This window comes from Pteronotus mesoamericanus, unplaced genomic scaffold (genome assembly GCF_021234165.1).
Source record: "Pteronotus mesoamericanus isolate MK-2021 breed Mesoamerican mustached bat unplaced genomic scaffold, CSHL_Meso_final scaffold_371, whole genome shotgun sequence".
Taxonomy (NCBI): Eukaryota; Metazoa; Chordata; class Mammalia; order Chiroptera; family Mormoopidae; genus Pteronotus; species Pteronotus mesoamericanus.
Genome location: NW_026555314.1, coordinates 1,703,803 through 1,729,872, shown reverse-complemented (window position 1 = coordinate 1,729,872; position 26,070 = coordinate 1,703,803). Strand labels below are relative to the sequence as shown.

The window sequence follows — 26,070 nt, the reverse complement described above, 5'->3', positions numbered from 1 at the left end:
CTCTCACACACACCCCCATTTTCTCCTTTTCTTTATGTTTTGTTTTCATTTACTTTACTAATAAATGTTATACACCTTATATTTTTTCTAAACGTCAAAAATCTTTCAAATAAATTAAGAAAAGTTTTTTAAAAGCTTTATGCATGTATTCAAATATTTTCATTTCTTACACTCTTCTATAGATCCAAATTTACCATCGTTCTCTTTAAACCAAAGAACTTCCTTTGGCATTTCCTGTAGTACAGGTCTGCTGGAAATAAATTCTCTTAGCTATGGTTCACCTATATTTTTTATGCATCTGGATATTTTTCCTGGATGAAGGATCCTAGGTTGACAGCTTTTATTTGATTTTGTTGCTTTTAGCATGTTAAATTCATCTTATATTGTCTATTAGCTTGCATTGTTTCTGGGGAAAAGTCAGTAGTTATTATTGTTTCTCAGTATGTGTTATTATTGGGGTCCCCCCCTTTTGGCTAATTTTAGGATGTTTTCCTTTATTTCTTATTTTTAGTACTTTGATTATGATGTGCCTAGGTGTGGTTTTCTGTGTATTATCTTGCTGGGATTAGCTTCTTAACTTTAGAAGTTTAGGGGTTTTCATCAAACTTGGAAAGTTTTATGCCAATATTTCTTTAAGAAAATGTTTTCCCCCATTTTCTCTTCTCAATTTGGGATTCCAGTTACATGTATGTTGGTGACTTGATATCCCGTAGGTCATTAACGTTCTCTTCATTTTCATTTTTTCCCCTCTGTGTTTCATTTTGGTCCATTTTAATTGGTCTGTCTTCCTATTCACTGATATTTTCTTTTGCCTTATTCATTCTGTAATTAAACCATCTCACATATTTTTATCTCCAATATAATTCTCAGATCTAGGATTTCTTTTTCTTTTATGTAGTTTTTATTGCTCTGGGGAGAGCATCTGTATCTTCACCTATTCGTTATATCTTTGAACATATGTAGAATATTTTTAAGTTCTTGTCTGGTCTGTTCATTCTAGTATCAGGCTCATCTCTGGGTTGGTTTGTGTTGACTTTTTTTAGTGTTTTAAAATTTCTGATCGTACACTACGGTACGGTATATGGAGAAGTGGTGGAGACTGAAGAGTGCTGCCCATTTACCTTCCCAGAGATCAGTAAGTCTTCCTTATGTCAAGTGGCTACAATGTCTGTTACTGTTCCCCGAGGGCCTAGTCTTGGCAAGAAGTGTGGGTTCTTGCTGCTTTTCTTGCCACCTTCACTTAGATTTTTTTTCCCCCAGCAAAATTAAGAACATCAATCGTGGAAGGATTTTTACATCAAGCAAATTGCTGTTTCATTTGGGGTCTTTCAGACTCTTGTCTGTGCCCTCTGCGCCTGCCATCACCAGTAACTCTGCTGGCGTCAGTTCACTCAGCCTTTGGCAGGCCTCATTCACCCACTTTTACCCAGACCCAGCACTGGCCCATGAGCTGCTAGGGCTCACTGCTTCCCAGGGAAATCTGCTCTCTCTGGGAATCAGTTCCTCGTGACCTCCTTCATCCACCACGCAACAGTCTGACAGGTATATGTGGTATATATGTATATACATATATATTCCAGATCTTTCTTTCTGTTAGCTCAGGATTGAAGGTCGCCTGTTTTTCTTCTCACTCCCCATCTCTGCCTCTGCAAGGACCTGCTGTCCAAACCCAGCAACATCCTGTGAGGCTTTTCTACTTTTATTTCTGTGTATTTTATATTATTGCAGTCTGGTTTTAAATTTTTTCTATTATAAAAACTATTTGCTCATTATGGAGAAGTTAGAAGGTATGAGCCTAATGAAAAAAACAAAAATCATTATAACCCAACTTCAGAGCAATCACTGATGCTACCTTGATATCTTTTGCATTCATGGGGTGATAAAGAGCTAGCAAGCTTGTTGATCTCACTTCAGTATGAGGACACTTCTCATGAGGGTCTGGGGCCCTCATTCCACTGTGGTAGAAAAAAAGCTCTGATTCCAGCACTAGCTGGTGTGGCTCAGTGGACTGAGTGCTGGCCTGCAAATCAAAGGGTCCGCCGGTTTGATTCCCAGTGTAGGGCACATGCCTGGGTTGCAGACCAGGTCCCCAGTAGGGGGTGCGTGAAATACAACCACTCATTGATGTTTCTCTCCTTCTCTTTCTCCCTCCCTTCCCTTCTCTAAAAATAAATAAATAAGTACCCTTTTTTAAAAAACTCTTGATTCCTTGGTATGGTGCGCATATTCATGACTCAAAACAAATGAAGTAGGCCCATACTGGCCTCTACTTACATTCCAATCTCTGTAAATGCCAATGTAATTCTTCCTTCTGCTTAGACAAAATTCCTACAGCCATCTCTGACTTCCCTTTTCACACTCCTCACAAATGATCTTCAGCAAATCTGGTCAGATTTACTTTTTACTAGAAGCTGACCACTTCCCACATCCCAACTGCTCCCCCCGGCCCCAGCCTCCTTCGCCTCACTGCTGGTCTAGTGGGGCAGCCCCTGGCCTCCCTGCGTCCCCAAAGGCCCCTCCCCACCTTCACGTGCAGCCAGAGCAAGTCAGTAAAAGACCGGGTTCAGTCAGGTCCCTCCCATCTTCCAGACCTGCCCGTGCCACCCTGCACTCATGCAGAGTAAAAGGCAGAAGTTTCTAGGACCTGCAGGGCTCCTTAGCCCCCTCAACTCCATTTCTTTCTGCTCCTGTCACTCTTCCCGTTGTAGGCACACTGAGGTCCCTGCTGCCCTCTGGATGTGCTCCTGCTTTTGGCTGCAAGTGCTCTTCCTCTCAGGCAGTGCTCTTCTCTGATAGCCTTGCTCCTGCACCTCCTCCAGGGCTTGTTTAGCTTTCCCCTGCCCACCCCACCTAGAGTGTCACACATACGCACCCCATTCACTCTTCCAAGTCAATGACCTGTGTCTATAGCTTGCTTCTGTTGTCGTCTGTGGCCCTGCTGTAGACTGGGCAGATGTGTTTGTCTTATTCATACTCCATTCCCAGAGCCTAGAAGGCCCTGGCCAGAGGCAGTGACCAGGACGTGCTTCTCTCACAAATGAGTGGTTGTGCAGCCTCAACTGTGACTCATTGGTCCCGGCAGCCCTGCGGTTCCTTCATCCTCTGTAACACGTATCTCCGCAGGAAACAGAAACCGAGCCTTGACCACCAGGGTTTCGTTCTTCTCGTGTTACAGACAGCTTGTCAGTATCTCGGGTCTGTTGTCTGCACCCCTGCCACTTTTTGTGTGTGGACCTTGTCTTCACCCTCAGGGCCTCGTGATGGTTTCTAGGCCCCCAGGCAGGAAGGAGGGCACAGGGCCAAGGCAAGCACCGCTTGCTGTGCCCTTCTCCCCCAGGGCCTCCCCCAGTTGATGCCCACTTGCTCATGAGTGAGAATGAAAACATGTGGCTACCCCAACCAGCAGAGGCCTGGGGGAGGGTACTTGTGATTGGTCACTTGGCCACCCACACAAAACCATAAGAAGAAGGAGGAAATAAATACTGGGCAGAGAGCTAGCACATCTACCCCAGGCACCGAGCCTCAGTTGCAGACACTCTGCAGGTGGGTCTGCACGCCCTTGAAGGAGCTGCCTGGTGCGGTCAGGCCAACAAGGGAGGCTGGTTTGCAGAACCCCTTGTGCAGCCCGGTGGCAGTTGCAGACTCCACTCACCTCCCACAGTTATCCCCCAGCCTGTTCAGTGGCATGAAGGCATTGTATAGGGTCCATATGGGGTGGAGAAGGAAGTGGGTTCTGGAGCAGAAGCCAGTTGTATGCTTGCTAGTCAGAGGTCTGCTGTCACAGAGCAGTTTTGGCCACTGTCACACAGAACATGGCCTGGCCTGTAGTTCAAGAATGGGCTTATTGGCAGGTGGGGGGAAGCCTGGGCAGTGGGATCATAGGTGATCTTTATTTTTAATTCATACTTTCCTTGGTTTTCTAAACTTTGTTCAGTGAGCATCTATTCACTCACAAATTAAAAATAATTATTAAGCACCACCTTTTGTTTTCCAAGAAGCTAACAAGTCATGCATACTTGCAGTTTATGCGGGAGATGGCAGGGGCCTGGCAGATGACGGTGGAGCAGAAGTTTGGCCTTTTTTCTGCGGAGATAAAGGAAGCAGATCCCCTGGCAGCATCAGAAGCGAGTCAGCCCAAACCCTGTGCCCCCGAAGTGACCCCTCACTACATCTGGATTGACGTACGTGCCTGGGCCCCCCTGCCTCACCACGCTCAGCGGTGCTTCACCCACTCTAGCTACAGGAGCGGGGTTGCCCGCTGCGGCCCATGGCCCAGTGAGCATGGGGAGCCAGGGTTAAGATTGTCTCAGCTGGGGGGCATCGATGGCTCCAGCCTCCTCCCCAGGCTCCTGCCGGCCTTTCCCTTCTTCCCTCAGGCCACCCCTTGCCCTCCTGAACCAAGAGCCCCTCCCCAGCTGGCCGAGCTGGCTCTGGGGGTAGGCCAGCCGGGCCCCAGCACAGCAGCATGTTGTCCTTCCCTCGCAGTTCCTGGTGCAGCGGTTCGAGATCGCCAAGTACTGCAGCTCTGACCAAGTGGAGATCTTCTCCAGCCTGCTGCAGCGCTCCATGTCCCTGAACATTGGCGGGGCCAAGGGGAGCATGAACCGGCACGTGGCGGCCATTGGGCCCCGCTTCAAGTGAGAGTCCGTCCTCCTCTTGTTGCGGGGGAGGTGCTGAGTTACTGATGCCATGGGCACTTTCATGGGGGTTTCCTGCAGTTGGTCATTTATCCATCAGAAGCTGATCGAGCCCCCAATGTGTTCACAAACCACTGGGCCCACCGCCCCCTTCAGGGCTGGGGAGGTCAGGCATTGTTGTGTCCAGTGAGGGAATATCCAAGAAGCTGATCCACTCGTGGACCTGGGTCGGCCAAATGTTGAGCAGCTTTCTAAATTCATTGGGGATGGTAGCAGCAAAATGGTGTCACCATTCTGGTGACGTAGCGGTGAGTGAAAATTAACAGGTGGTGTGACAAGCTCATGCTGGGTGGCCAGCAGTGACTTTGGGCAGGTCACTTTATCCCTCTGTGATGTCCACAGAAAACTTACGATCATGCTAATTGCACACCAGGTCCTGTGCAGAACACCAGACACACAAGGGGGGGGCACATCCCTTTGGGAAGTGTGGCCTGGGGAGGGCCCTCAAACCAGGTACTGTGACCAGGGGCGCTCTGGACATAGCAGGAAGGCCAGCCTAACGTGAGGAGGGAGCTGAGCTGGGCCTGCAGGTGTCTGAGTGGTGAGGTGGAGGGAAGATGCCGAGCCCCCCACTAGGGTATGCCGCTTCTCCTCCCTGTACCCCTTTCTGATGCCACCGGTGATGCCAGCTCTGTCTGTCCCTCCCCTGAGCTCCAGAGCCATGTTCCTGCAGCCCCCGGGCCTGTGCTTCTCAGACCACTGTGAGGAAGGGCTAGTTCTTTTCTGTCTAATTTTAAATCTGTCACTGACCTATACCTTTATAAAATACCATGAGACTGAATTACCAGAAAAGGATGCACTCAGCAATGCTGTACAGATGATTAGGTGCTTCCTCTGTTCTCATACTTAACCTCATCACAGAGCAGCACTGTCTGCAGATGCTTATTGAGGAGCCCTGACCTGGCAGAACCAGGTTCTTCATACATTTCTTTTTTAACTTGAATTAAACATTTTTTTCCTTTAGAGCACCTATAGGTGACTGCATCTGGCAGTAGTTTGCAGATAGCTTGTTCAACTGAAGCTTCTGGCCAAAGATTAACATACACATTGTTCAGTTTACCCCAACGAAAGTGAAGGTTTAAGAAGAACCTTTCCCAAGACATTTTGGGCATAATAAACCTGTGAACTGTGATCACCTGGCTGATGCCACAGTCCTGGCAACCTAGGTCTCTGTCATCTGGAGAGGTGTCCTGAGCTCAAGGGCCCAGTGGTTTCCAGGATAGACCTGAACCTTGCAGGGTTTTGGTCCAGGCTGTGTATGGCTTTGACTCAGACCCTGGTTCTCTCTTAGACTGCTGACCCTGGGGCTGTCCCTGCTGCACGCAGATGTAGTTCCAAACGCCACCATCCGCAATGTGCTCCGCGAGAAGATCTATTCGACTGCCTTTGATTACTTCAGGTACTGTCCCTACTGTGCTGCGTGCAATATCCAGTGACAGCCCAGCCCCAGGCAGTGCCTCTGGTTGTCCCAGACCCAGGAAGTCACTCACAGGGGTAAAAGGTTTGTCTGGTTTATGCCACCAACCTCATTCAGCAACCTTGACCTCCCCGGATTTGAATATCCTCAGCTTGGCACTGTTTCGTGTGTGTACAAGCCTCCCTATGAGATGAATGGCAGTTCAGTTCAATTGACTTAAGAGATTAAGTGCATCCTTTTAACTTTCTAATTAATATGAATGGATATTGCATGAAGAATTGCAAATAACCTGCCTCCTGGGGCTTTGCAAGTGTGGGTGGCGGTGGTATATGGAGACAGCTGTGGTTGTACAGTCTGCCACAAGCACACCATTCGGCAGAGGGCTGGAGATGTTGCTGAGGATAGTGGTGGAGGCGGTCACAAGAGGGCGCTGAGAACATCCCGCTTTCCCACTCATATTAATAAGATAGTTGCTGCTGATGACGAGCTCTGGGATAACCTCTCATTCAGATTATCACTGGTGTCGCCTTACTGCTTTATAATTTGTTGCCTTCTAGTGCCTGACTCCAGGCACTCAACTCTTGTCCTCTTGTGGTTTGAAGTTGTCCCCCAAAGTTCCCTACTCAAGGAGAAAAGAGGCTGCGTGAAGACATAAGCATAATGATTAAATTTTGGACTGCGATGTTCTCAGATAAGAAGTATCTGACCGCCAGCCAGCTCGTTCCCCCAGGTGAGGGTTGTCCTGAGCAGTGCAGCTGCTCGCGGGTGGTCGGGCTGAGGCATGGGAAGGGCTGCTGCAGGACAGAGGTGTGCAGTGGGCAGCCCTGGAGGAGCCAGGTCAGAGGAGCACTTGGGGCCCTTCCTGGCCCCCACTTCTAGCTCCAGCTGAGGAGCACGAATATGAGCACAGGAGGCGTTGAGCAGGTGCCATCAGTGTGACTTCTCTCAGCGCCAGCTCAGTTCACAGGCATCCACTGCATACCTGACAGGCCCGTATTGGTAGGACACGGTCAAATCAATAAGTGATTTCAACAGGAGGGAATCGTGGGAGCACCCCTCAAGGAGAGGCACTTGGGCCACTGGAGTTGGGGAGCCAGGGACAGTTTTCTGGAAGAGGTAACATGTGAGCTGAGTTTCTGAGAATGAATAGGAACTAGCCAGGGTGGATGCTACAGCGTAAGCAAGCAGCAGACCTCCAAAAGGAAACATGTTCTTGTTTCTCTAAGCATGGAGCCGAATACACACCATAAATTAGACTGAGAAGTGGAGTTTCTGCAGCCAAACCCACAGCTGAACCCTTACTGCCAGGAAAAGGGGGAAAAAACGAAAAAGTAGGCACAGTGATTTCCTAAGTCAGCTTCCTGGCTCCACGTAGAACAGGGCAAACAGCCCTTTTCACCTGCCCCACAGGTCCTCAAGTTACTGCTCTATTGATAGACAGCACGATGCTGGAGATAGATAACTGCCGTCATCCATCAAGATGACTACCACGTTTGTTTTATTCTATCTTAAAGGCTAGAAGGAAGGTATACATTTTAGTAAGCTTTTCATCTAGAACGGTTAAATAAAGAACTCAGATGTCTGGGTCAGTTCTGCAAAGCCATCATTGGCCATGTGTCCCCCTGCTTTTCCACTGGTTACCTTATCTCTGGTGAAAATTCAAACACCTCATTCTAGAATCAACGATGTGTTTGCGCGCAGATAACCAAGATACCCGGAGCAATCTGGATATAGCTGTCGGCTCCCGTCAACAGGCCACACAAGGCTGGATCAACACCTACCCCCTGTCCAGTGGCATGTCGACCATCTCCAAGAAATCAGGTCAGCTGAAGGTTTACTAACAGGTCTCTCCGATCTGCGTCACATCCTGGCAGCTCAGATGGTGGACAGAGCACTGAAAGACAACTTCCCCTGGGTTCTAGAAACAAAAGGTAGGCTGGTGACCTCCAAGGAACATATATACATGGCTCCTCTTTCCTCTCCAGGCATGTCCAAGAAAACCAACCGGGGCTCCCAGCTGCACAAATACTACATGAAGCGCAGAACGCTGCTGCTGTCCCTGCTGGTAAGGCGCCGCTCACCATGCACCCACAACACCCAGGAGGGGAGGGGAGCAGAGTGGTATGTGGGCGCATGCAGAAGGCACATCGCCGTCTGTCTCCTCTTGCAAGGCCACCGAGATTGAGCGTCTCATCACATGGTACAACCCACTATCGGCCCCAGAGCTGGAGCTGGACCAGGCCGGGGAGAGCAGCGTGGCCAACTGGAGGTCCAAGTACATCAGCCTGAGTGAGAAGCAGTGGAAAGACAATGTGAACCTTGCCTGGAGCATCTCTCCTTACCTGGCCGTGCAGCTGCCAGCCAGGTGGGCCCAGGTCACACCTGCCTGCCAAGGGCCTTGCCAGAGGAGGGCTTTCGCGGGGTGGAGTGTGACATGTCATCATCAGGGATAGTCAGGGAAGCAATGTTAGCAGACTGACCCTCTACCCTGGACATTCAGCCAGGCCTTCTGTGTCATGATCACAGAGCATAGACTCCCTGGAGCCCAAGGGAGTCAGCACATTCAGGGCCCCAGTCTTACTCGAGGAGGAAAGAAAGTACGTGGAGGCCACCACTTCAGGGAGTCGACGTGAGAAGGGTTTGGGTTTGTTCCTGGATGTTGTCTTTCAGCAGCAGGCTACTCAGAGGAGGCAACCATCAGCCAAGGGTGCTGTGAACTCTCCCATGGAAGCTCTTACAGGGACAGGATTCTCAGATTGATGGTAGCTGAGAGGGACTTGCAAGGCCCTTGCATTCAACCCCACCAGAGGGAATGCGTTCCCCCCATGTGAATGTTTGCAAGGTTGGACCTTTCTTTTCCGTTAGCCCATATTTGCTTACTGACAGTTCCTTCCTTCTGGTTCTAATTCAGTCCTCAGGACCACAGCCTGACAGTGTTTACAGAAAGCCTGTCTTGTGTGATCCTTGGACAGTAACACCTGATAACTTACACCCACCCTCCCACTTGCCAAGGTGTCTTCTTGCCCATGGATAGGCCCCTTTGGGGGCCAGGATAAGGGGGTGTTCTGAAGGCAAGGCCTGTAAAGGGAGGCATCCTTGAATGGTGAGATAGGATAATTTCTGTTTGGGATAGTTCTGGCATTTCATCATAGCCAATCATAACGTTGTTTATTGTAAACACTTGTGTTCAGAGTTACCAATGCGTCGGTAGTGTAGAGGGTTTAGTTATTGCTTGGGATTGATCTGCATCCCCCCAGTTCAGGGCTCTCTCTGGCTCCCCTCCTGCTGGTGCGGCTGTCCCACTCATACTCTGTGGCCACAGGTTTAAGAACACAGAAGCCATTGGCAGTGAAGTGACCCGTCTGGTTCGGTTGGACCCAGGAGCTGTTAGTGATGTTCCTGAAGCCATCAAGGTAGCGTAGTGCATGCTGGGGCCTGGGTCCAAAATGCACAAAAATGGAATGACCTTCAGAAATGCCTGGAAACCAGAAATGTGACAAAAACCTGGTGATCTCAGTGGTGTAATGATTTTTCTAATTTCCTCTGTTCTCCACTTCTCGTAGGAAGCATTTGTGTTTGCAATAAAGAAATATTGAATGTGCTTCACCCTAGTTGATATTACACTGTTTTACATAACTTTCAGAAGCCTTTCCCACTTTGTTTTAAATGCATTGTAATCACCACTTTTTGAGGCCATCCTTGCGCTGAGGGATGGGGCTGTGTTTCCAGAGAGGCCCCAGGGACTGCCTGCGGCAGACGATCTCCCTGTTCCCTTCCCAGTTCCTGGTCACCTGGCACACCATTGATGCCGATGCACCTGAGCTCAGCCACGTGCTGTGCTGGGCGCCCGCGGACCCACCCACGGGTCTCTCCTACTTCTCCAGCATGTACCCACCGCATCCTCTCACGGCACAGTATGGGGTGAAAGTCCTGCGGTCCTTCCCACCGGTAAGCCTGGTCCTGCTAGCGCTGGCCTCAGTGGGCTGCCCGCCAGTGTTTAGGTGGAGAGATGGAAGACGGGCTTTATCTCACAGCCCATCATAGGCCTGATTAAACATTGGCCCATCTGAGCACGTGTCTTCATTCCTCATTTCTTTTCAAATAGTCATAGAAGAAAGATTTAGTTCTAATTCAGATGTGTTATTATGTTTCTTTGTTACTCTAAGTGTTTGAGTTAAAAAAGGAAGTTTACTTGAGTTTGAGTCCAGTTGTGGCCATGCAGGCTTGTCACCCAGTGACCCCACGTGACAGGCATAGTGAGAGGCATTCAACAGAATGTTCCGGAGTCCGACTTACTGTGGCTCCAGCACACCAGTCTGCTGTCACCTTGGCTCTTGTTCCCAAGCAGGCTCCCAGCAGCAAACACAGGTGGGCCCTGCCCTCTTTTCTTGTAGGCACGAGAGCCTTGTTCCTTTTGCTTTCTCTCACTGATCATGTGTTTTGAGCCTTTGGCCAATTTTCTGGCTGTCCTCTGGCCTTTCCCGGAGTCTCAGCATCCTGTAGGCTGAGTGACAGCAGGGCCAGTCCCAGGTTGGGGTGGGGAGGAGCGTGGGGCATCCGTCCATGTTGAGTTGTCATTAGTATTTCTAGAGGCAAGGAGTTGTCCTCCTTCCCTGGGGTCATGGTTGTTTCTCCTCCTCATTTGCAGGATGCCATCCTGTTCTACATTCCCCAGATCGTGCAGGCCCTCAGGTATGACAAGGTAAGGCTGTACCTGTGCTTGCTGCCCTTTCCTTCTCTCTGAGAGCTGTGCTGGGGGTTGGGGAGGGAGCCCTTGGCAACAAGGACATGCTATCCTGCCCTCATGCCCAGCCTGGTGAGCGGGTGGTCCCCAGCCTGTCCCGGGGATTGCAGGCTGTGCAGTGCCTCAGGAGCAGGGCCACCAACCTGTGACCACTGTCCGCGAGCTCCTCTCACACACATCCCCACCATGATTGTCACCAGTGTCCATGGCCAAGAGGCCCCCACTCACATTGAGGCTCAGTCTCACTCTGCAGAGTGAGCAAATTCTGGAAGTGTTCTCAGCCATTTGCTCAGCTTGGGCAGCCTGGCCTGGGTTCCTCACTCACTGGATGGGAGGGATCGCAGGTTTCCTAACTCCCTGAGTCTCTGCAGGGGGAAGTGATGAGGAAAATTAGATGAGGTTATGTGTGTTACCTTGCACGGGCTGCCATAACAAAGCACCGCAGACTGGGGTCTTAACCAACAGAAGTGTATTTTTGCACAGTGCTGGGAGCTGGAAGTCCAAGATCGAGGTGTCAGCCGGGGTCATTTCTTCTGAGGCCTCTCTCCTGAGCTTATAGAGGGCTGTCTTCTCCCTATGTCCTCACATAGTTGTCCCTCTGTGTGTCTCTTCTGATTAAGGACACCAGTCAGATTGGATTAGGGCCTATCCTAATGACATTATTTTCACTTAATCACCTCGTTAAAGGCCCATTTTCAAACACAGACCCATTCTGAAGTGCTGGGGGTGACACTTCAGCATATGAATTGGGGGTATATAGTTCGGTCCTTAACAGCACATGTGTACCTAAGATGGCTATCACAGGGCCTGGCAGAGAAAACAACAACGGGGGTGACCACAGCCCGGAGCCCACATGGCCCAGGCCTCAGGGCAGCACCCGTGTCTAAGTACGCCACAGCACCTGCATCTTCCCCGGCGGTGCCCATCCTGCTCTCCCGTGCCCTGTGCCAGCCTCATTTCCCCACTGCATCCTGGCTGAGCCCTGCAGCACCAGGCCACCTGTGGGCTACTTCCCACTGCTCCTGTCTCCATAGCAGCTGTGCATGCAGTGGCTGCGTGTCCCAGGGCTGACTTCTTCCCCATGTATGCTTCACTTCATTCCAAAGACCAAAAGGCTTCTAGGATCACAGCCAGCCTCTCTTGATAGGCTGAGTCTTGCCCTAGCTGGATAGCTGTCAAAAGACTTCCGACTCTGAGCCGGCGGTTCTGATTCTGTGTAGGACCACGTTCACCAAGCGGGGGCCCTTACGCTGGTCCCAGCACTGTGTACTGTCAGGGCGCACCTTTTCCTCCGTGTAGCGACTCCCTTTCCCCTCTCTGCCCTGCAGTGTGTTTGCTTCCATATGTGCATAGCAGAAGGGCCTAATCCAGAGGAGCAGGGGCAGGGGGGGATACCAGGGGTTTCCATGTGAGAGCAGAGTGGTGGCCACCAGAGAGAACACTGCGCCTCCGGGTAGACCGTGTGTTCAGTCTTTGCTCTCAACACGGGCAGGCCAGGGTGAGCTGTGGTGAGCGCGCAGCGGCCAGCGTGTGGAGAGGCCGGCGGGTCGTGGTTTATTTAGCTAGTACTTTATATAAAACTGCCAGTCTTTTTTTCCTTTTTTTTCTAGTTTTCAAAACAATGAGTTAATTAACATTATCCAAAGATGACCGATGAGTTTTTCTTTTTTCTCTCAAATATCATAAATGCGTGGATTCGAGGTGGTTTTGGTGTGCGCCAGTCTACTGCAGCTGTTTCTGAGGCACATCTTTCTGGCACCTGGGAACTCCTGACTGCCTGCTAGTCTCTGTTCTTTATTCAGCCTGTGAAAGCCCCCTTACTTTCCAGAACGACAAGACACTCGAGGTTCTTGTCCTTTCCCTGCCACAGACCTGGAATTACCACTTTTCCGAGGAGACTGGTTCACTTTACAAGAAATGGTATTGCGACACCGTAGTCTGAATGCTAAGAGCGCTCATGGCCATTGGGTTGTCAGTGTTTCTAGGCCTTTCCAGTAGATAGAGCTCTTTTTTAAGAAAAATTAACGATACATCGTGAGATTATACTGGAACCTCCAATTCAAATGTAGGGTCACTAAGTTTTTTACTTTATTTGATTTTATGTTTGAGTTTTCCAACTCTAAAACTATTGGTTCCTAGCAATATTAACATGCTACCTTTTTGCTTTATCCTACTATGTATATTTAATAGTTTCAAAACAACAAGACCAATATTATTACTCATGATATGATTGTTGAAAACTGGGTCAGATTTTATTGCCTTTTTGTCCTTGGTATATTTTCTATTAGGGACACACGATCAGATTAGTCTATTTTAAAGTCACATGAAATGATTTTTCTCTGGGTGGTTATGCCAACCCAGGACTCAGCTAGCTCCATTGATTTCAAGGATTTCTCTTCATTTTTAGGAATTCTTTTTTAGTTCTGAGCTTGGGGGGAGATACACACACACACACACACACACACACACACACACACACACATTTATATATTTATTATTTTTTAAAAAGAAGAATAAACCAAAACTAGTAATGACCAGAGAGGGAGCAAACAGGATGAAAGTGACTATGCTTAGTAAATTTTGGCTTTAGAACTGTGTTCCTTATGCATAATTATACAGCAAATTTATATATTTTTTTCAACATAATTGGCTAGCAAAGCATATAGTATGTGGATTAAGAAACACAGGAATAAAATGCTGTACTCTTTCCCAAAGTCTCTGTGGTCCAGAGCGACTGATGACAATTCCTCCTTAATACTGAGCTGCCTCAGTTCCCGTTTTCTTATTGTCTTTGGCATGTTACTTGACTGAGACCCTTTTCATCATCCTAGCAAAACTGATTATAGTACCAGCTTATGAGAAAAGGATATGACTTAGGAACAGCCAGATGGAGAAGATGCGTAGCGGGGGTGTGTGGGAAGCACGCACCGCTCTTCTGCTCTCCAAGCGCACTGCTCTCAGGCAGCTCCATGCGGTCACCAACCCAGAAACTCTGTGAACTTAAACACACTGCAAGTTGAATAGTCATAGTTTGTCTTTAGATCCATTTGCTGGGTTAGAATTGGGAAACTCATAGTGACGAGTTACTTGGAAGTTGACCTATTTGGTGTACTCACCCACCCAAGTTGAGGACATCTGTCCACATGGAGGGAGAGGCTGCTTCTCCAGGAGTGTTCCAGAAAGGCCAACTGCCTTATTAACCTTGGACACAGTAATTAAAACTGGTATTATGAGTGGTGGAAAATGACTAAGAAGGAGGAAGCGTGGTCCGTTAGGACGGTGGCCACAGTGTGTCAACTCACATAGCATCTGTGCATTCGATAGAGCTCTCAGGGAACCCGTGCATTACTGTGGACCATCGTTATAAACAGCCAGCATACGGAGGAGTTTTAGTGCCAGCCTACTCATTCCTCATACTTCACAACAGCAGAAATTGGAGGGAGTCACAGTTCTTAGATTCCACGGGAAGGAACAGAGGAAACAAAAGCTAACTCGTCCTTACAGTGCAGATCCCACCAGCAGGGGGCCCCATCCACCCTGCTGACCAGCCAGCCAGAACTTGACCTGCCCCTTGGGCTGGACTCACTGCAGGCCCTGGAGAGCTTGTTCACTGCTGGAAACCACTCAGCCCACCTCTTGCATGATCTGCAGACGCTGAGAGTCAGCTCCTGCTCTGGGTTGGAAAGCCTCTCTGGTGGGAGAGGGGCCTCAAGCCTGGGCTGACAGTGACCTTGCTTTCCTGCAGATGGGCTACGTGCGGGAGTATATTCTGTGGGCAGCGTCCAAGTCCCAGCTTCTTGCTCACCAGTTTATCTGGAACATGAAAACGAACATCTACCTGGATGAAGAGGGGCACCAGAAAGACCGTGAGTATTTCGTCATCTTCCCTCAGGCCCCCATCTTTAACACCCTCCGTGCTGCCCAGAGCCCTGCTCAGCCTCCAGAGCCCTCCATGACACACATTGCCCCAGCCCGTCGTTCCCTCTGCTTCCCATCATTTGGCAGGAACTCCTCACCTTTAATACACAGTGGAAGAGGGACCCCACCCATCATGAAGCCTTTGCTAGCCCACTCTCCACATTCCCTGCTGGCCCGTCCTGCAGCTCCCCAGGCACTTGTGAGACCCCCCTGCTCGGGCTGAGCTCCTTCCCCCCAAGCAGTGGCCCGTGTGCTTGACCCAGTGATCCCATGTGAGACATGGCCGCCACCCAGAGCAGCAGTTCTCAAACAGAGACTTCTTAACTCTCCTCATACCCTCAAAGACTGCCGGGGCCCTCAAAGAACTTCGGCGTGTGTGGGCTTTAGCTGTCAGTATGAACTAACGCTAGTCGGTCAGAGCAGGCCCATGAGAGCAGGGACTGAGGCTCCAGGGACCACTCGCACCCTTGTCCCACTGCCTGTGCACAGCCCTACGAGCATCAACTCACTGAGGTGGGCGAGTGTCCTCTAGGTGTGATTTTGACTGTGTGGTTTGCCGAGAGGGTCCCAGGGCCCCCAGCCGTCTGCAGACCGCCCTCTGAGGGCGGCTGGCCGAGGTGCAGGGGAATATCTAGACTGTGCGTCTGGCAAACGTGTAGGGTTTCTCTGGGGCCTTTTTGCAGCTCAGCTGCAGACTCACCCTCTTGGTTTCTCTGTCAGCTGACATCGGTGACCTCCTGGAGCAGTTAGTGGAGGAGATCACAGGCTCTTTGTCGGGCCCAGCCAAGGACTTCTACCAGCGGGAATTTGATTTCTTTAACAAGATCACCAACGTGTCCGCCATCATCAAGTAAGCACCACTGCCGCCAGTCTTGCTCATGGGACGTCCTGGGGACTTCTATGGAGCAGTCAGGGGTGGGCATCTCTGCTCCCCTGTGAGTGTAGCAAAATGCACGGCCATGCCGACTTCGGAAAACATATCTTCGTTTCATTCCAGACGTTGTGCCACAGTTTGAGGCCACTCTGCTCTCTCCAAGTTCTAAAGGAGCCTAGTTAGGAGAACCAGGCTCCTTTGCAGCTCCCATCTTAAGCTGACTCACCTCTCAGTGAGGAATGCAGGGCAGGAATGGCGGTCCTCCTGAAGAAATCAAGCCCGGCACGGCCTCTAGGAGGCACTGGAGCTAGGGAGAGACAAACTAGGGTGGTCAGACAGGAGGGCGCCCAGGGATGATCCCCATAAGTCCTCCTGGCCCATTCCCACCGGACACTCAGCATGTCTATCTTGTTTCCCAGGCCGTACCCTAAAGGAGACGAGAGAAAGAAGGCCTGTCTGTCGGCTCTGTCTGAAGTGAAAGTACAACCTGGTGAGCAGGTGGCCTCAGGAGGCTGAGGAGATGGGCCCCTTCCTGCAGGCAGGTGGGGATCAGGGCCAGTTCCCTCCCCTGGGAGTGTGGAGCAGGCATGGAGACCGGCGGCGGGGCTGGCCCTGCTCCTGCTTGGGCACTGGGAGCCCAGAGAGCGCCCCTCTCCGGAATCTGCCCCTGGTGAGCTGGGAGCTGCATTTTAGTGGGTACTCTTTCTCGTCCTTGCTGCCTACACTGTCCTTAGCAGCTGTTATTCTAGCAGATTCCTGAACTCCAGTATGACAGGAGCATTGTAGGCCACACAGACAGTGGGCCTGGGCGTCACAGTTGTACATAGGACCTGTTGAGATGAGGGAGCCCATGTGCCCTGGGTGGGAAGCTGCTCCCTGGTGTGCAAGAATGTGAGTCCGTTGTGATCAGATCTGTACTTTTTCAAGATGTAAATCCAGGTTTCACTGCACAGCTCTCTGCTCTCCACTTTTAACCATTGGTACAAACTTGTTTTCTCAAAACCCTGGGCATCCAAGCTGGCTTCAGCAAGGTTGCCAGTGTGGAACCTCAGTTTAGACCTTTCCTTGGCCTGTTCGCCCGAGCTCCCTCCCTGCTCAGCACGGACAACAGCTCGGCCTCTCAGAGAAGGCCTGACATCCGTGAGGGGCCTCCATTTCCCGCATCTGTGAGCTCCCTGTCCCCCACAGACCCTTCTGTTGTGGCTTGTCCTGGATCTTGTCCTGGGGCACAGGGGAGCCAGCCGGGGCGCTAGAGCAGAGCAGTACAGATTGCTTCTGTGAGAGAGGCTGGGGCTGGCAGTAAAGTAGGGTGAGTAGCGGGGCGGGACCGTGTGGTCCTGGTTTGCCTCTCCCCTGATAAGACAGCCCATCTGCACCCCAAAGCAGGGCCTCACTCTGCTCCCCAGGAGACCCAGTCCTCCCTGTTTCAGGGCCCCTCCATGAAGCCACCTCCCGGAGCTCTCCTACCTCTCAGGGACTCAGAGAGCTCACTCACCAAGGGCAACTGCCAGTTCCTTGGCCAAGGGGTGTCACTTGTCCTCCTACTTGACACGCGTGCTGAGAGTGGGGAGCCACAGTTAGTGGGCTGAGGACAAGAACTGGGGGTGTTCAGGTGAGCAGAGCAGGGCAGGAAGCTCCTGCGTGGGTCCTGCAAGTCTGGGTCTAAGCTGAGGGCTCAGTGCATCCTCAGGAGAAGCTTCTCCCAGGAGGTGGTGGCTCCTTTGCTAGACATCAGGAAGGAACGAGGGGGAGATCACAGAATCAGGGAGGACAGACCTTTCATGGCCACGGAGTTAAGAAGCTACCGGTGTCACAGATGAGGACCTAGAGGCGCCTGTGCACCCATCTGCAGGGTGGAGTCTGCAAGAATGCTGCGTTGAAGATGGGCTGTGTCCTTGCTGCTGTCACACTTAGGCTCCTTGTGACTTGTCCTCTCTCCCTGCACAGGCTGCTACCTGCCCAGCAACCCTGAGGCCATCGTGCTGGACATCGACTACAAGTCGGGGACGCCCATGCAGAGGTGAAGGCCACCCCTCCCTCGGCTGCTTCCGTGTGGGCTTCCTGTTCGCTGTATCACTTGTGCCCTTCCTTCTGTTTTGCAGTGCTGCAAAAGCTCCGTATCTGGCTAAATTTAAGGTGAAACGATGTGGAGTTAGTGAACTTGAAAAAGAAGGTCAGTGGAGAATTTCTGATGTAGTTGGTTATCTAAGTGTCTCCTCTTGCTAATGCCACTTTCTTTTGGCACGTTTAGTTTGTTACCAGCTCCCTGTGAGAGATGATGACCATCTCTCCACTCTTAGCACGGCCCCTCATCTGGGGACGGCACAGAGCTCATGTGCAGTGATAGAGACCCCCTAACAGTTGGGCCCTAAGTCAGTCCAAGAGACCTCTTCTTGAGACAGAGTACCCAGGCCTTTTGGGAGGTGTACTCAGGTGCTCAGGGTGCCCTGCAGTTGAGCACAGAATAGGTGGCTTCAACAGTGGAAATTAATTCTCTCTCAGTGCCTTGACCTATAGCTGCATCACTCCAGTCTCTGCCTGTGTCCTCACCTGGCCGCCTCCCTGCGTGCCATGTCCAATCCCCCTCTTCTGACAAAGGGCCCCCATAATCCCTTGTGGCTTTAGTAACTTGTTTACATGTGCAAAGATTTTTTTCCCAAATAAGTCACATTCTGCCCTGGCTAAATAGCTCAATTGATTAGAGCATCTTCCCAAACCATTCACCAAGGCTGCGGGTTGATCCCCAGTCAGGGCACATACAAAAATCAACCAATGAATGCATCAGTAAGTGGGACAACAAATCAGTGCTTCTGTCTCTCTCTTTCTCCATTCCTCTCTCTCTAAAATCAATAAGTAAAAATTTTTAAGAAGAATGTCACATTCTGCGGTTTTGAGTGGGTATGAATTTGGTGGGGGTGATGGTCAACCCAGTACAGGGGCTGTGGCCCCAGCCAGCGCAGAGATGGACCTTCCATGGCCTCACCTGGACACAGGACGCCAAGTCCTCCTGGGCACCCCAGGGCATAGACACACTTCCCCGTCCCCGAGCTCGCAGTGCCCGCCGCCACCTCCAGGAACTTCTGATGAGAAACGAGTTTGTGTCTTCAGCTCCTTTTAAGTTTAAGCATTTCTAGGAAAAGCCCCTGGGCCTTATGCCTCCACCGGCTGACCCCAGACATTTGCTGGGCCCTCACTGACTTTCCCAGGGCTCTGAGTAGTGATCCCCAAGGCTTCCAGAGCTCCTTCCAGGCTGTGAGCAGGGTTTGCCCTGGCACCCTCCGAGGGCCTGTCATTGCCCTTGGACTAACAGGCAACCTCCTCCCGCCACACGTAGGTCTGCGGTGCTGCTCACATTCCGAGGACCAGAGCGGCACACAGGAAGCCGATGGCCAGAAGATCTCCTGGCAGGCGGCCATCTTCAAAGTGGGAGACGACTGCCGGCAGGTATGGGGCCAAGCCAGCAGGACTCGGAGGGCGGACCTGCCTCTCTGCAAGGCCCTGGGCACGCCTCACAGCCAGACCGCACATGCAGAAACAGGAGTCTTTGCTTCTGCTCGATTCGGGTGCTGCAGAGTAAATCAGGGCTTTCTCCAACCCCAGGGCCTCTCCAGAGCCCCCTCCTGCTCTGTACCCACAAGCACCCCGAGGGAGCTGTCCTGGAGGTTGGGGTGCCTCTCACTTGCACCCCCACCAGGCAGCAGGGCTCAGCCCAGTGCCTGATGGTCAGGGAGGCCGGGCCGCCAGTCCCCTGCTCCCTGCAGCCTCCTCCCTCCCTCGCTGGGCGGGGCCCCCAGGGCTCATGGGAGCAGGAGGAGGCTGGCCCCCTGCACTGTGTCTCCTTGGTTCCCAGGACATGCTGGCCCTGCAGATCATCGATCTCTTCAAAAACATATTCCAGCTGGTCGGCCTAGACCTCTTTGTCTTCCCCTACCGTGTGGTGGCCACCGCCCCCGGGGTAAGTTCCCGGCAGGAACCCAAGCAGCTGCCCGTCAGGCCTCAGCCAAGAGCGGTCAGCCGACAGGCCTGGCACTTGGCCTTTCTCCCTAGTGTGGGGTGATCGAGTGCATCCCCGACTGCACCTCCCGGGACCAGCTGGGCCGCCAGACGGACTTCGGCATGTACGACTACTTCACTCGCCAGTATGGGGACGAGTCCACCTTGGCCTTCCAGCAGGTGAGCCACAGGACATCCCCCAGACTGGGCTTGTTTGTGCTCCCGCCCTGCCCCCCAGCACTTTGCCTCCCACCGTTCCTGCTCTTCCAAGTCCTACATTAGAGGGTAAAACCAGGGCACTGTGCAACCTTCCTCAGGATTTAAGGAACCCTCGATATGGACTCCCCAGGAGAAAGTAATTCATGGGCATGGGGGGAAGGGCCTGCGCCCCGGCTTGGAGGTCTTGGGCATGGAGCCAGGGGAACACCCACAGGCCCTGGGAGATGCAGCCCTTGGGGCCATCGTCAGTACCAGGCCTTTTCACACAGGCGCGCTACAACTTCATCCGAAGCATGGCCGCCTACAGCCTCCTGCTGTTCCTGCTGCAAATCAAGGACAGGCACAATGGCAACATCATGCTGGACAAGAAGGGCCACATTATCCATATCGGTCAGCCAGCCCAGCACCTCCCACCTCCTCTCCCTTCACCTCTGGAACCCAGGGCACCCTGAAGAGGAGAAGCGTGCTGGGACCCCCAGGAGGGCACCGGGGGAGGGCACTGCCAGGGCCCTGGGGCTTGGAAAGCTGTGGGTGGGGTCGGAAACCAGAGGCAAGCTCCCCAGCCTAGGCGCTGGCATCTCTCTGCCCTGGCCTGTCCCCGGCCCCTGCCTCTGCTTCCTCTCCTTCCTTCTCCTGCCTGCCACTCTCCTGCCATCCCTAAGAAAACATGACCTGTGGCCACGTCTGGGGTGTGGGGAGCTGGTGGCTCTGAGCCCTGGCTGGAACACACCCCCATATCTGCTCTGCATCTGATCCCATTACAAATGGCTTTTGGGATTTTGCAGACTTTGGCTTCATGTTTGAAAGCTCACCAGGCGGCAACCTGGGCTGGGAACCTGACATCAAGCTGACAGACGAGATGGTGATGATCATGGGAGGCAAGATGGAGGCCACGCCCTTCAAGTGGTTCATGGAGATGTGTGTGCGAGGCTACCTGGCTGTGCGGTGAGCCCTGGGGAGGCATGTGGGCAGCCTGGCACCAGTCCTGGGTGCCACTTGCCAGTAAGGCCAGGCACGAAAACATCCCATGGAGCCCTCTCCTGTCCCTTTCTGGGTGGAGGGACTGAGGTTCAGAGAGAGCAAGCGAGGTACTGGAGGTCCTCTGGTAGCCCAGGTCTGCTGGGACCTTGGTTTCCTGTCACCTTCTCCCTACCCGCCTGTGCCAGTGTCTTCTGCCCGGGGCATCAGTCCAGCCATGGCCTGCAGCCTCCTGGGCTTGGCTTCACTAGGCAGTGCCTGGAGCTCCCCCTCTGAGCACCTGCCACCCCCAGGCTGCATGCCGGAGACTCACTGTCCTGGTTTCAGCGTGTCATGTGGCCAGGGCCACACAGCAGTGTACGGTGACACTTGGCCTCCAACCTTGAATCTGTCAGAACCTACCACCCCAGAGGAACAGGAGGGGCAGGGCACCTTTCTGCTGGGCACAGTGACCATGGCTGGAGGGCTCAGAGGGACTGGAGCGCGACTGCTCGGTCTGTTTCGGGGTGTGGGCAGCCCCAGCCTGGACGCTACAGGGTCCGCCCTGGTGAGATGTGAAAGGCGACAGAGAGGTTGGGGGAGCCGAGGAGTGAGCACAGGCCATGGGCAGCTGTTGGGCAGCAGCCGGGCCACCCCGCTCACCGGCCTCTGTCCACCTCCCTCCCTACCTCCCCCCAGGCCCTACATGGACGCAGTCGTCTCTCTGGTCACCCTCATGTTGGACACGGGCCTGCCCTGCTTCCGTGGCCAGACAATCAAGCTCTTGAAGTAGGTCCTGGGCAGACACTAGGCCCATTTGGGGGTGGGCACTTGTCCCCTATGATGGGAGCCCATTGAGTGGGGTAAATGTGGTTCTTACTGAGGTTGAATATTCTCCCTGGAACCCCAGAGCAGACAAGGTTCCAGGATGAGGCACTGGTACCGGACTGGGTTTGTAAGGTGTCCTGGCTTCGGCCAGCCCCAGCTTGAGGATGTTCCCAGAAGCCCCTTTTTTCATCAGGGAGGCCAGAGATTTACCCCTGATGCTCACCCTCCCCCCGCCTTGGGGCCACTTGGCCTGGGAGGTGCTGGGGAAGGGAACAGAGCTCTCTAGGCCAGCTAGGAACAGTGTCCTCATGTTAGGCTCTCAGAACACTGTCCCCAGGAGGGAACATTCCCAGGGATTGCCCCTCAGCTGAACAAATACCTACCAATGCTAAGCTTAGTCTGTGGGCAAAGGCACATCCTGGGGGGAGGGCAGCCAGGAGGGAGCGACTCTGGCGACAGCAGCCCCTACGCCCCCTCTCCCCCAGGCACAGGTTCAGCCCCAACATGACTGAGCGAGAGGCTGCGAATTTCATCATGAAGGTCATTCAGAGCTGTTTCCTCAGCAACAGGCAAGTCATCCCCTCCTGGCCTCCCTCTTGCGTCACCCACCTTGGTGCTCTCTGGGCACCTGTTTGGGACCATGCCTGGGCTAGGTGACAAGGAAACCGATGTTCTGGGAGACTGTCCCGAATGCCCGGAATGAGGCCCTCTCAGGGTAACCGCTGGGACGTGCTGAGGGGAACACCCGGCAGAGGCCTGAACAGCCAGAAACTCTGCCCGCCTGGGGCGGAGTCTGTGAGGCCAAGGGAGCCAAGGATGAAAAGGGCCTCAAGGGAGTGTGCATGGGTGCGTCGCCTGGCAGGAGGGGCAGGGTGGGGACGGGCCCATCAGCCGTGGCTGTGATGGGCAGAGCTGTGAGCAGCAGTGGGTTCAGATTCTGAAGGCAGAGCCCCAGGGAGGTGCAGGGACTGCTGGAACTTCAGACGACTGGAAACGGGCGCCGGGTGGGTCCTAACAAGAACGGGAAGGCCAGGTGGGCGCGGGCGGGGCTGTGACAGCACAGGAGCAGCACCCTGTGGTTCCGCTGGCACAGTAGCAGAGAAATGGAGGCAGCTCAGGGTAGGTGTGGGGTATGTGACATTTCTGCATCAGCAAGAGAGGCTTGGAAGGCAGTATGAGGAAGGTCTTTTCTGGTTATTTCTGCTGGTGAAATGAAGTAGTCGGCTAAGTACAGTCTCACTCACCTGGGTGCCATGTGCCAAGGGTCTAGAGTGGCACCTGGCACAGGGGCAGCCTCCTACAGACCGACCGACTACGGGACCAAGGGACCTGAGGAAGGGCCGTCCACTTGAGTCCACATTCTGAGCCCAGTGAACGTGAGGTGGCCTTAGAGGAGGCTGAGCAGGAAACAATGTGACTCACACAGCCATGGCTGCTGGTGGGGGAACGAACATCCCAGGCACAGGAGGGGCTGGCAGGAGGCCAGAGGGTCTGCAGTTTTGCATTTGTACCTCCAGGAAAGGGAGTGGGGGGGGGCTCCAAAGTGCAGCTGTTGGGGTGAAGCAGCCATGGAGGGGCTCAAGAGCGGTGAGGGATGCCAGGCTGGCACGGGCTCCTTACAGCCTGCCTTAACCCTTGGCCTTCCAGGAGCCGGACCTACGACATGATCCAGTACTATCAGAACGACATCCCCTACTGAGGATGGCGACTGAGCACCAGCTGTCCTGGGCCCCCACCCAAGACATTTGCAATCATGGAGCCCGTGAGCCCTTCCGTGCCCCGCCGCTGTGTGAGGTCAAAGGGGGTGAACTGCCAGTGGCCCTGCCATTTCATCCAGTAGAGTTATTTTTGTAGGACAAAAGTGCCCCCCTGCAGAGCCTGGCCACCTGCTCCTTCCTTTGGTGTGGCCCACATGTGGCATGAGACTGAAATGACAATCATCTGATGGCACTGTCTCTGCACGGGTGGAACACTCTGTTTGCACTGAACACATTCCCTACCTGTCTTATTTCATAGGTACATGAAGTATTTTCTTGTGTATAAAAAATTATACTCAACCTAAGGTTTAACCAACGTGAAGAAAATAAAAACCAACAAGTGCTGTGTTGAACTTGAATATCAGGTTTATTGTTTGGTCCCAAGTGCATATTCAGCTGAAAGGTGAATCCTGGGTGTGCTGGGAAGAGAGCAGGACAGTGTTTCCTCAGAGTCCGGAAACAAGGGGCTGAGTAAGGGCCTCCCAGCTGCAGAGCCTGTGCTCAGGGGCCCTCCCAGCAAGGCATGGCCGCCCTGTGGCGGGAGGTCAGGCATTCTGGTTATGAGCTTCACAAAGATGACTCACCACAGCACAGATGTACCAAAAATAACATTGCGTTTTCCCTAACTGCTCTCTGCTGCTCCAAAGCTGTCTCCACTCTGGGCCCCTGGGGAGGCCCCCTAGCTGTCCTGTCCACAGCTCTCAGTGCAGGCATTACTCAGAGTCCAGCTTCTGCTCTGGTCTTTTCCTGTTTCCCTGGTGTTCAAGTGCTCTGCTCCGGGACTCCAAAGCCAATGTGCCACTAGCCCCTAGCAGCAACCATCTACTCCCACCCTCTTTGACCCTCTAATTATTAATCAGATAGGAAGTAAAGACCCAAAACTAAAAGAAAAAGAAGACATAGAACACCTAGAAATAAGTCGCTAAAATTAAAAGTGCAAAAGATCATTTAAACAGCAGATAAGATATAGGTGAAGAGAAAACTAATCAATGAAAGACAATGAAATTACAAAAATGAAGCGTAAAGAAAAGTTGCCCTGGACAGGTAGCTCGGTTGGTTAGAGTGTTGTCCTGCTAAAACCAAGCTTGTGGGTTTGATCCCCAGTTAGGCACATACAAGAATCAACCAATGAATGCATAAATAAGTGGAAGAACAAATCAACGTCTCTCTCTAAAATCAATATATAAACATTTTTTTCAAAGAAAAGTTCTGGCTGGTGTGCATCAGTAGATGGAGTGTTGGCCTGTGAACCAAAAGGTTGCCATTTTGATTCCCAGTCGGCTCATGCCTGGGTTGTGCGCCAGGTCTCCACTTGGGATTGTGCAAGAGACAACTGGTCAATATTTCTCTCTCTCTCCCCCTCTCTAAAAATAAATAAAATCTTTAAAACAAAAAGAAAGTTGAATGAGAAGTTCCAATTAACTTCTAATGGGATTCCAGAGTTGGTGAAAAGTACAACTCAGCTTCAGGAAGCACAGTTGAGCCATAAGAAATATAAATAAAAATATAAATATGAAGCCAATGGGTAAAAGAAGCTTTTTTAAGTATTATAGAAAATTAAAAAAACTTTAAAAAAAATATTACATTAAATAAGACAAAAAGTCAAAACTGAAAATAAATGAACAAACAACAAAAACTCATAGATACAACAGTATGTTGGTTGCCAGAGGGAAAGGCCGGGGGAGTAGTTGTAACGGGGGTCAAATATATGGTGATGAAGATTCGACTTTGGTGGTAAATACACAATGCATGTACAGGTGATGTACTATAAAACTGGACACTTGAAACCCAAATAATTTTATTAACTAATGCCACCCCAATAAATTCAATCAAAAATATTTTTACATTTGCCCTGGCAAGTATGGCTCAGTGGTTTGAGCACCAACCTGCAAATCAAAAGGTCGTCGGTTTAATTCCCAGTCAGGGCTCATGCCTGGATTGTGAGCCAGGTCCCCAGTTGTGGGTGTACAAAAGGCAACTGATAGACGTTTCTCTCCCTCTCCTCTAAAAATAAAATCTTTAAAAAATTTTTTACATTAATCCAAAAGAAATCAGGAAATAAAGGGAAGAAGAAATAACAGGACAGAGAAACCATGCAGTGGTAGACTTCAATGCAACTGCATTAATTACGTAAAATATCAATAGAGTAACCAATTAAAAGGCAGGGATTAGAAACACAGATGAAAATGTGAAACTAATGCACTTTAAATATAAAGACTGACCTAACATGAAAGTGAAGAGAGGAAAAAAGATTTACCACCCATAATCGTGTGTGTCTGTTTATGAAGCAAAATTTTACAATTCAAGGAAGAGAGAAATCCACTCTCAGAGATGGAAATTTTAACACCACTTTCTCCGCAACTGATAGAACCTGCAAAGTAAGTGAACACAGGAGACCTGAACAACTACATCACCCACCTCAATCTGGTGGGCATTTTATAAAACTGCATCAGCAGCAACAACACACTATCTGTTCTCCATCACAGGCCATATGCTGGGCCAAAAACAGGTCTCAGAATTACACGGAGTATGTTCTCTGATCATGTGGAATTATTAATCAATAGCAAGATACCTAAATATTGAGAAAGAGTGGAACTAAAATAGTAGACAAAATACATGTAAGATCTGCCCTGGCTGTGTAGCTCTGTTGTCGGCGTGTCTTCCTG

At 51.6% G+C, this 26,070-nt stretch overlaps 1 protein-coding gene across 1 annotated transcript in view; it reads left to right on the top strand.

Moving 5' to 3' along the window:
• The window catches only part of PI4KA (phosphatidylinositol 4-kinase alpha), a 99,088-nt gene extending 75,352 nt beyond the window's left edge, over positions 1-23,736 (top strand). Inside the window, exons 33-55 of the mRNA XM_054592734.1 lie at positions 4,023-4,181; positions 4,486-4,637; positions 5,989-6,096; positions 6,717-6,844; positions 7,816-7,935; positions 8,100-8,179; positions 8,286-8,479; positions 9,437-9,527; positions 9,895-10,062; positions 10,763-10,816; positions 14,604-14,724; positions 15,497-15,626; positions 16,070-16,140; positions 17,598-17,670; positions 17,753-17,823; positions 18,985-19,094; positions 19,501-19,605; positions 19,698-19,823; positions 20,132-20,252; positions 20,648-20,807; positions 21,519-21,608; positions 22,133-22,216; positions 23,295-23,736. Of these exons, the coding sequence (XP_054448709.1) occupies positions 4,023-4,181; positions 4,486-4,637; positions 5,989-6,096; positions 6,717-6,844; positions 7,816-7,935; positions 8,100-8,179; positions 8,286-8,479; positions 9,437-9,527; positions 9,895-10,062; positions 10,763-10,816; positions 14,604-14,724; positions 15,497-15,626; positions 16,070-16,140; positions 17,598-17,670; positions 17,753-17,823; positions 18,985-19,094; positions 19,501-19,605; positions 19,698-19,823; positions 20,132-20,252; positions 20,648-20,807; positions 21,519-21,608; positions 22,133-22,216; positions 23,295-23,346 (2,568 nt within the window). The 3' untranslated portion in view covers positions 23,347-23,736. The remainder of the gene's footprint in view (positions 1-4,022; positions 4,182-4,485; positions 4,638-5,988; positions 6,097-6,716; positions 6,845-7,815; positions 7,936-8,099; positions 8,180-8,285; positions 8,480-9,436; positions 9,528-9,894; positions 10,063-10,762; positions 10,817-14,603; positions 14,725-15,496; positions 15,627-16,069; positions 16,141-17,597; positions 17,671-17,752; positions 17,824-18,984; positions 19,095-19,500; positions 19,606-19,697; positions 19,824-20,131; positions 20,253-20,647; positions 20,808-21,518; positions 21,609-22,132; positions 22,217-23,294) is intronic.
• Positions 23,737-26,070: the final 2,334 nt, after the last annotated feature.